The sequence below is a fragment of the Solanum tuberosum genome, unplaced genomic scaffold (assembly GCF_000226075.1).
Source record: "Solanum tuberosum cultivar DM 1-3 516 R44 unplaced genomic scaffold, SolTub_3.0 scf00245, whole genome shotgun sequence".
NCBI lineage: Eukaryota > Viridiplantae > Streptophyta > Magnoliopsida > Solanales > Solanaceae > Solanum > Solanum tuberosum.
In genome coordinates, this window is record NW_006239167.1 from 539,536 (window position 1) to 550,118 (window position 10,583).

General features: G+C 30.9%; 2 protein-coding genes and 1 non-coding gene across 3 annotated transcripts in view; 2 read left to right on the top strand and 1 right to left on the bottom strand.

The window, feature by feature from the left end:
• LOC102584108 (methylesterase 17) overlaps positions 1-983 on the top strand; it is a 3,776-nt gene extending 2,793 nt beyond the window's left edge. The window contains exons 3-4 of the mRNA XM_006357238.2: positions 271-414; positions 493-983. Of these exons, the coding sequence (XP_006357300.1) occupies positions 271-414; positions 493-762 (414 nt within the window). The 3' untranslated portion in view covers positions 763-983. The remainder of the gene's footprint in view (positions 1-270; positions 415-492) is intronic.
• Positions 984-1,387: 404 nt separating this feature from the next.
• On the top strand, positions 1,388-1,461 carry TRNAI-AAU (transfer RNA isoleucine (anticodon AAU)). The gene has a single exon. It is a non-coding gene; the product is annotated as a tRNA-Ile (tRNA).
• Positions 1,462-3,794: 2,333 nt separating this feature from the next.
• On the bottom strand, positions 3,795-6,057 carry LOC102591591 (probable inactive receptor kinase At5g58300). The gene is made up of 2 exons (XM_006357254.1): positions 4,836-6,057; positions 3,795-4,351 (listed from the first exon to the last, which is right to left on the bottom strand). The coding sequence occupies exons 1-2, from the start codon at positions 6,055-6,057 to the stop codon at positions 3,795-3,797; spliced, it is 1,779 nt and encodes a 592-aa protein (XP_006357316.1).
• Between the last annotated feature and the right edge of the window lie 4,526 nt (positions 6,058-10,583).

Sequence of the window (10,583 nt, forward strand, 5' to 3'; positions counted from 1 at the left end):
ATATATATATATATATTTAAAATGAGGAAACAAAAATAAATATTTTGGGTGAATTTTTTTATTACGCCTTTGATTGAAAGGAGAATATAATAGTAGTATATATCAGTTATTAGTGAACATGTTAGGTATTTGTACTTTATGTAATTATAAAGTATAAAGGCCTTAACTATATAAATCGTCAAATAGAGACGTTCATTATATTTTCCCCCCTTGTTGTTATTACAACTCATTCATATGTGCATGCATTGACTAGGATGTTTGTTGAAACAGGGGATCCCAGATTTATCTGAGTTTGGCGAAGCTATTGATGTATATGATATGTGTTTCGGATTAGGACCAGAGCAACCTCCAACCAGTGCAGTTGTTAAAACAAGTTTACAACGCAAAATCATTTACCAAATGAGTCCACTCGAGGTATAGATTAGATTAGATTACCACTTCATTTCATTTTTAGGATAATTCAACAGTTTCTCAACTAAATTGTTGTTACAGGACTCAACATTAGCAGCAATGTTGTTGCGTCCTGGACCAATTCAAGCTTTAGCTAGTGCTCGATTTAAAGAAGGGGAAGGTGCAGAGGAAGTGCCTCGAATATACATAAGAACAGCGTACGATCGAGTGGTGAAGCCAGAACAGCAAGATGCAATGATTAAGAAATGGCCTCCAAAGAATGTGTACACATTGGAAACTGATCATAGCCCATTCTTCTCTGCTCCACTCCATTTATTTGGCTTGCTTATTAAGGCTTCTATTCGGGATTGAGATATATATACTCTCATCTCATATACTGAAAACATCATGTATATAGTATAGTGTGGTTTACTCTTCTTAGATTGAATTGAACAATTGAAATTGAGGAATTAATATGGTGAAACTGTGTCAATGTGGTTATTACTTGCATATGTACAATGATAAAACATGTGTAGTCAAGTCAAATTACAAGAAACTGTTCAAGCTAAGTTAATGTACTACTCTCTTGTTCACTCGTTTTTTTACTTTATGTTTCTACTCTTGACATTAACTACTAATTTTTGAAGATGCTAATTAAGGACGCGTATTAATGGTCTAAAGTGAAAATTGAATGAAGGCTTTAAAGTTTAAATAACAAATCAATATATATTCTTACCAAGTTTAATTCTCTAGCTCTTTCAGATGCAAAATTGTTAATATCTTTATAATTATTTTCTTTTAATAATTCTATTTCAATTGAAATATAATCAATCAATTTAATATTTACTCGTGTCCTAACAATCTTCTCCTAATAATTCTCTACTTTTATATGAAAGGAAAAAAGTAATTTTATACGGTAAAACTACAATGAAACAATGATAATTGATAGTGCTCTACCATATGATCTTATGTAATCTTACCTTTTCTGTATCAACAAGGCCCATTAGCTCAGTTGGTTAGAGCGTCGTGCTAATAACGCGAAGGTCGCAGGTTCGAGACCTGCATGGGCCAATTGTTTTGTTTTTTTAAGTTATTCCTTCATCCACTCTGGTGAATTCAATTGGTAAATTAGTAGACCCAAAAATGTTGCCGTTTTATTGTTTCTTTACTTTTGTTTATTAAATATAAAAAGAGTGATATAGAAGGTCAATATTATTATTTTGTTATGTCCACTGTTCTAAAAATAAATCCTCCACCGATATTTGATTAGAGCTTACTATGAAGGCACTCACAAAAATTCAAACGTCATAGATGTGTGTGTACATACCAAATTTGATCACATTTAAGAAACTATAAGAACATATTGAAAGATATTTGGCCAGACAAGAGTGCACACTCAACTGAATAAGAATTACCTCTTGCAAGGTTAGGTCTAACCAACAATTCACTCAATTATCAATAGAAATTAGGAGTTACATCCACAAAATTATTATTCCTGAACATTGCTTTCAAAGAAGCTAAGTAACTAATCATGTAGATAAATGTGGACCACAATATAATTATCATTATCTTCTACGTGCCTAAAGCAGAACATTCATGCAATATACTTGCAAATAACCTTTCTCAACAATAGCATTATATCCAGTGAAATTCCACAAGGAGGTCTGAGAAAGATAAAATGTACGCAAACCTTACTAGTTATTACTATCTTGTGGAGATAGAGAGGTTGTTTCCGAAAACAATAATAAAATAATTTGAAGCCAAACAACTACCATCAGAAAACAAAATTCCCAACATAGTATTAAGGAGAAATTAAGAGATTTGATATATAGCTTTTAGCCAGAAGCATTTATTGATTTACTCACCTATCATAGATCATTTTAAGAGATTGTTTGAATTGACTTATTTTAAGTGTTGTTAAGCTAAAATAACGTTAAAGCATTTGTGTAATGTTTGAATAAAATAAAAATCTATATATTTTTAAGCACTTATTTTTATAGACAAAAATCATATGTTAGTAGAATTCCTAACTTATGGCAGCCAAAAAGCTATAAGATGCACTACCAGATTAATCTGTCAAATGAGTGATTATCACGTCAATAGAAGTTGAGACCACAAAAGAAAATTTTCTTGCCACTATGCAAACTCTCATTGAAATTTGAATGTCATGATCACAATAATTAAAGAATAGTCTTAAATTAACATATTGTAAAATCAAGCTCAAATCACAATGTAAAAATAAAATTGAGAGGATAACATAAGATAAATTTCTTTTTTTTTTCAAAGTGTTTCTCAAGTATCTACAAGATCATGATTTTTTATACTTTTTATTTTTAGTGTTCATAGAAGCATCCAAAAAGTTATCATAACATGAAATTAATCATGAAGATTACGAGGGAATAAGATTATGAAGGTGTGAGATGTTAATATCATAATAGCGAGAAATAATGGAGAATTCTAAAGTAGTGGACATCCACACTAACTAATTGTTTCTAAATAGAATTAATAAGACTAATTTTTTTAGGCTGGTTTGAAGAATCATTTCACCTGATTTATTTAGTATATTTTATCAAACTAGTTTTAGTAATCCTAACATGATATATGCCATCTGTTGCCTTTTGTTGAAAAATAAATAATCAAATCCATAATTAACTAATGTTTTGAATAAATATATTTCTAAAAATTAACTATCCTGTAAATAAAATATTTAGATACATAAATCGTTCCTTAATACAAACTAAAGGACACTTTGGTGTATATCATTAACTTTCATCAAATTGAACATTCCAATATCTTGAAATACTTGATTTGTTTAACCAAAAAAAATAATAGTACTTGATTTGTTTTAATATTTGAATGTTGCAACTTGCAATATACAAAATTCTCTACTACTAATTAGGTCATATATTGATCATTGCACAAGGCATAAAGAGTAGTATTTCATATGTAAAAGCATCCAAGTAAGTTGCAAAATATGTTTATGGCTAGACAAGAGAATATCTATTCTTGTCAACCTTATGACCTATGCACAAATTAATCACACATAAACAGAGAGATGGAAGAAACAAGAAATTCTCCATATCTTGAGTTGATCAAGTCAACGAGTCCGTTGAAGGCTCTGATACCATATTAGAACATGAAGAATACTTGCTCGAGAATAAATCATGCTTTCTTATTCATTATTCGATACAACATGAGAGAATATATTGACATATATAAACACAACCATTAAGACTCCTAGCTACAAGTAAGTCGGCTATTTGTGTCTGTATCATTGGACTAGCACGAGGAGAAGAGCTCGTGGTAGAACACTGTCTAATTCAGGGACATATTATTGCATTCTCCATAATCAATTGAAACTTTTTGGTTCATTCGATCAGGAGAATCGAAGATCTTGTCTCTGATTATAGATGTTTAATTTGCTCAATCATTTTAATCACTTCATCCATTGAAGGCCTCATGTCAGGCACCTTTGCTACACATAAAAGTGCAATTTGAAGCATATGCACCATCTCTTCTTGAATATTATGGTACTTCATCAGCTCTGCATCAAAAACTTCAGCTGTCCATTCCTCTTTAACAACAGCTCGTACCCATCTAGGCAAATTGACTACGTCCTCGTGCCTTGGCAATGGCAGAGGAGATTTGCCAGTGAGCAACTCAAGTACCAACACTCCAAAGCTATAAACATCTGATTTTTGTGTGCCTTTTCGCGTTTCAATCACTTCTGGAGCATGGTAACCAGCAGCCTTATTCTTGATGGCTGTGTAATTCATTAAAGGGCTTAAGCCAAAATCAGAAATGCAACCATCTAGATCCCTTGTAAGAAGTATGTTGGATGCTTTGATGTTTCCATGAGTAAATTTCACTCCACCTTCAGAATGGATATGTGCTATTCCTTTTGCTGCTCCAAGAGAGACCTTCAATCTGGTATCCCAGTCTAGTCGAGTTCTTCCATTACCTGCTATAACCAATATCATGTAAAAATAAAGCCCAAAACAGGAATCATTAATAATCTGTAGCAAGTGATCGATGACACTGCAGTTTCAATCAGAGTTGAGCAACATATACCGTCAGTGACAGAGCTAAGATTTTCACTTAGGAGGTTCAAAAGACGCAAAAGCCATAAGGGTTCAACATCTACTATATATACATAAATAGTAATTTTAATCATGTATAAACAGTGTAATTTTGTATACCATGCAAGGCTGTTGACAAGCTAACAGTAGGCATATAGCTAGTTATAAACAAGATCATGTAACAGTACGAAACAACAACTACTACTCGGCTATATGAATCACCACCAATAATCATGTCGCTCTATTTAAGCTAAGACCATGTAAGCATAAAGCCGGAATTGGAATAGCTATTAACAGCATAATGTGCAGCAAGCATGATCTGTTCTAAGAAGTAGTTTTATATAAGAAGAGTCAAGGAGCTTATACCATATAAGGCGGATGACAAGCTACCATAAGGGATGTATTCACAAACAAGAAGTTTCTCATCCTTTGAGTAATAACAAGCAAGAAATGGCACTATATTTGGGTGCCTTGTAATCTTTCCAACAATATCCATATGCTGTTCAAACTCCTTTTTAACAACCCTTACTTCCTTCAGCCTTTTCACAACTATCATCGATACCTCATCCAAAGAAACTCTGTAAGCAGTTCCATAACTCCCTTTACCAAGAAAATCAGCAGAAGCACTTAACAGATCCTCAAGATCAAAGTTATAAGAGCACCCTTTAAAGAAAGTTAACTCGTTCTTTTCAGAATCTTGAACCCCATTTCCAAAGTCTTCTAACTTCTCATTCTTCTCTTCAACCATGCTTGTGTTGTTATCAACCTTCTTGTTAAAATAACAGAAGTAGATGAATAAAACAAGGAGAATTATAACAGAAGGACCACCTACTGCAATTGCAATGATAATTTCATTACTAAGTTTCTTAAAGTTGTCACCTTTACGTGATGGAGATCTCGAAGAACAGCTACTCAAAGGTGTTCCACATAAATTAGAGTTCCCCACAAAAGAAGAAAGTGGGAACTTCCTGAGGGAATATGGAACTGAGCCATTTAACATGTTGTAACTCAAATTCAGAAAACTCAACCTTGACACATCAAGATTGGGAATTGATCCAGATAGTGAATTGAACTTTAGGTTCAACATGGATAGTCGAGGCAAATTCTTGATCTTGGGGGGAATTTCTCCGGTAAAAGAGTTAAACGAGAGATCTACTACACCAAGTGTTGATGAAAAGGAAACAGGAATATCACCAGAGAAGTTATTATGTTGAAGGTAGATAGAGTAAAGAGAAGGGATTGAAAGAATATCAGAAGGAAGATTTCCATTTAGATTGTTTGCTCTTAGGCTAAGGACTTGGAGAGCATCTAGTTTGCCAATGCTGTTTGCTGGGATATGGCCAGTAAGTCCAACACCAGGCAGATGAATTGCAACTACTCGCGTTCCATCTTTGTTGCAAGTGATCCCAATCCAAGAATTGCAGATTGACAAAGCAGAGTTCCAGTTGAGTTTTCTAAGATGTGGGACAGATGCAGCAAATTGAAGTAGAGCATGTTTGTCTGAATCAAGATTAGCAATAATGTGAGGAAGAATTGCTAGCAAGGATAGAAGAAAGACGATAGTTGCACGTAAATCTTGTAGTTTCATTATGTTTTACTACTCAGGTTGTGCAAATAATGCGCGATTATGAAGAAAAATCAGTTGGTTCTTCTTGTGAAAAACAGACTTAAGTCATTGTGTTAGGAAAATTAATCAGTCTGCACAAGATGTTTAGTGAAAGGATTTAAGACCTGATCAATTTTAAAATGTTAACACTGGAAATTTATTGATTGATTATTGAGAAAGCAAGAGGCAAGCCAGAACTAACCCTTATGATAATTAGTCTTTTAAATATTTGGAACATAAGTACAGTTGGCTATACCAAAAAGTATACTAAACTATATGAACTTATCTTCTAGATGGTTGAGTGAATAGTGTTGGTGTAATATACCACAAAAACAATAAGTGCCCTCAAACTTTGGGGTATGGTCGTTGTTTTTATATATTACCTTCCACACGTCATTCTATGACTCAGTCACTCTCTTGTCCAATTTTGCTTTTTAGTAATTTTCACTACGTTTTACATCATGATTAGATATGGTTACGTGTCTTGACTACTTTTTTACCCAATACACATTTCATCTCACATGTCATGATTAGTTATGGTCATTTATGTAATTGTAGGGGTATATGTGAGTCACTTTAGTAAAGAGAGGTATAACTGCTCTAAATCTCAAAATTGAGGAGTGCTATATATATCTGACCGTTTTCCCAATGAATTTCATTTTCATCATATTTTTGGAGTGAATCTATGCTTAAAAACCAAGGTACAATTTTCTATTAGTTTTGAATAGTTCATCATAATAAATAAAGAGCACAAAACTTAAAATATGCAACTAAAGATTGAATATTTGTTTACAAATGTATTACTCAAAACAACCAATTCAATTAAAAAAAGAAATAAAGGGATGATAAATCCCTTATGGAGATCTCCTCTTGGAGGTACTTGGTACCACGTTATTGATGAAGATTTGAAACATATTTATTATAGATTTTGTATACACATGGAAGGGAAGTAACATTGACTTTATATATAACTATTTACACATAAAAAATACTTCTACACCTCCACGGTTTGTTATATATATGCTCAGTTCAATATATAACAATATGTATATAGTGACATTTCACCCTAACCACAACTCATATCCGTTAATTCTTCGACATCAGTCGGTTAGAAAAAAATATTAGATAATAAAGAGTTGAGGTTGTATAGCTGAAGTAAATGTTGCGCTAGCCAAAATTTGAAGCTTATTATATAGGAAAAATTACAGAATATGGCAAACATCAATATATATTTAAGACAAATGGCTACATTTAAAAAAAAAATAAAAATTATGGATATAAATACACAATTAATAGCAAAGCTAATGATATATAAATAATCTGTTTTTTTTACATAATAAATAAAAATAAATATTAAATAGGATGTTTATTATTACACAATAATTAATTAGTCAGGCACATTTTCATCTTTCTTAAACGGTTGTAATCAATATTTTCCTTTTTCATTGTTTCTATCTCATCAAACTTGTCATCATCAACATTTTCTCTTTCTTCAAATTCTCTACATTAATATTTTTTTATTCATTCCCCAAATTATTCCTTCCGATTCATTATCATTTTGCACGATTTCAGAAAAAGTTTGATGGTGTGTATCAATTATGTTTCACATGATTGTAGTTTTTTTCTTGATTCTATGAAGATTATATTTGTATACATACATATTTTCATCTATTTTTCATAGGGTTTCGATTGAAGATTTTGTTTCTCCATTACAATGGTTGAAAGTGGTACTCCGAGAAGGGTTACAAAATGTATACATTTATTTGACAAATTAGTGGATGAAATACCTTCTTTTGATTTGTATATTACTCAAGAGCAAGTCAAAATTTTAGGATCTATTATTGTGATTGAGAAAGAAAGAAGAACAAAGAAGGTTAATGATCTTATACCATTGAAGTTGTGTGATGAAATCGAACATGCAAAATCAGTAAAGAGGAAAGAAGGTTCAAAACCTTTAAAAGTGAAAACCAATCTAGAAAAAAAAAGTCAACAATGTTGATTCAGGTGGTAGTGGAAAAAGAGTAGTTCAACAAGAATCGGAGGAAAACGAGATTGAAGTTTGTGTTCCTTATAATTTTAGAATAATGTCATATATATATATACACACACACACACTTTCATTATGTGAAATTGTTATTATGTGTTGTCATCTAGTATTGAAATAGTTTAACAAGTTGAATTTGTATGTATATAGTTAGGAAAAAAATTGTTGAGGGGTTGTGTGATTGTCAATTTTGTATACAGTAGAATACTTGTATACATAGTTCGACACACATGTATATTTGTATTGTTATAACTTTCATCAAATACTTTACATTTCCGTGTTAGTCGAACATAGCATTCATATTGATAATTTGTAGAGTAGAATGCATACAATTTTGGATACTTCTATTGTGTTAATGTGAACAATATAAGAAATTGAAATACAAATAGAGAGAGGTATACTTGTCATTTTTTTTTATGTATCTTCATCTTGTATTGAAATAGTTAAACAAGTTCAATTCGTATATATATAGTTGTAAAAAAATGAGTACCGAAAGAACATGAGCAAAAAGAGATCAAATGATTGTGAAAATGTCAATTTTGTATATAGTAGAATACTAATATACATAGATAGTTGGATACACATGTATCTATGTATGCATTTTTATCTTCATCAATACTTACATTTCTATGTTAGTCAGTCATTCTATCCATATGAATGTTTGTAGAGTAGAATACATATAATTCTTGATACTTCTATTGTAGTAATTTGAACAATGCAAGACATTGAAATACAATTAGATACAAGTTGTACTTGTCAAGCTTTAGAACGAAACAATACATATATACTTGGATAATTACATATACAATTGGATACTTCTAGTGAATAGGTTTCATTGTCAATTGATTATTAGTTTCACTTTGCCACATTAAGCGGATTTACATGATACATTAATACTTTGCATTTGATTATTTGTCAATCTATGTTAGTATATTATTGCATTCGTATGAATATTAATAGAATTGAATACATATATACTTGTATACTTTATAGTGTACTAATGTGACTAAAAGAAAGAAATTGAGATTTATACTTTTCAAATCTTTTATACTAAACAATTTATATGTACTTGGATATTTACATATACAATTGGAGACCTATAGACTATAGTGCATTTCATTGCCACTTGTTTTGGATTTTCATATGTCGTTGTCACTTGGATTCGACTGAACATATACCCGTACTCCCATATCGTTGCATAGTTTCACAGGAGTATCATTACCTTTGACATTGTATTTGATGGTGATACACGTTGTAGTCAGATCAATGTTCAATTGGCCCGAAATTAATTCAACTAAATCAGAATACGAAGTATATTCTTTCAATACGATTCCATCAATACTATATTCTATATAGCAATTTTCATCGTTTCATTTTTCAGCATGTCTGATCAATACTGTTAGGCTTGCCATTGAATTAAACTATTTTCGATTCATGAATAAGAGCAATGAAAAATGGAGCAATTATTTTAAAAAAATTGAAAAGAATCAAAGCAGATCATTGTTAATTGGTAATTATGACTTGTTAATTGATTAATGGAAAATTGAGAGTTTAAAGAGATTAGTTAAAGGCCTGTCAATTATAAATAAGAAATTTTACCTTATTTAGTGCTTTATAATTTTAAATATATTAATGTATTATCAAAAAAAATGGGCAGGCATAGAATACGGTTATATTAAGTTAGAAAGTATAGCCATTTTATGTAAATAACATACTTATGGCTATTTCAATTTATAACCCTTAAAGTACAGTCATTTTTGTAAGTTGCTCATAAATATAAGCAAGTTTCAGATATAAAGGGCATGGATGTCATTATCCCTTATGATTGTATTATCTTGGGTAGCTTAAAAATTAAAATTGTTGGGATCAAAGTAAACATATTGTCATGCAGTAATTGTAAATATTAACGGCGATAAATTAACGACAAAAAAACTAAACTAAAAGAAACATAATATTTTGATATAGTTTGATCAATTGGCCACATATGAAATAACTAATATAAAAGAAATATTTAAAATATTCAGAGAATAATTAACCTTTTCTTAAATGACTACATTGTGAATAATATTATATTTAGAAATGATCTTTAGAAGTCCAAAATTTTTCCTTCAAGATAAACATTAACTAAATACACTTTTCCAACAAGGAAATCTTTTCCACCAAAAAATTTTTTGTATCAAGGAAATTTTGTAGAATTAAAGCACCGATATAATCCAAATAAGATTAGAGAGTTCGGGGCAAACTCTAATAAATCTCTCTTTGGCCTGAATTTTTTGGCAAAATAATTTTCATCATCATTCACAATATCTTCATAAGTATGGGTTAGTAATATTAAAGAACAGTGCATAAACTATTTTCATTTAAAAAAGAAAAAAGAGAGTACTTATGTTAGAATCAAACGTTTAGATTTATTTCACGTTTGTTTCATCAAAACATGACTTTTGAACATGGCAATGAGGGAGAG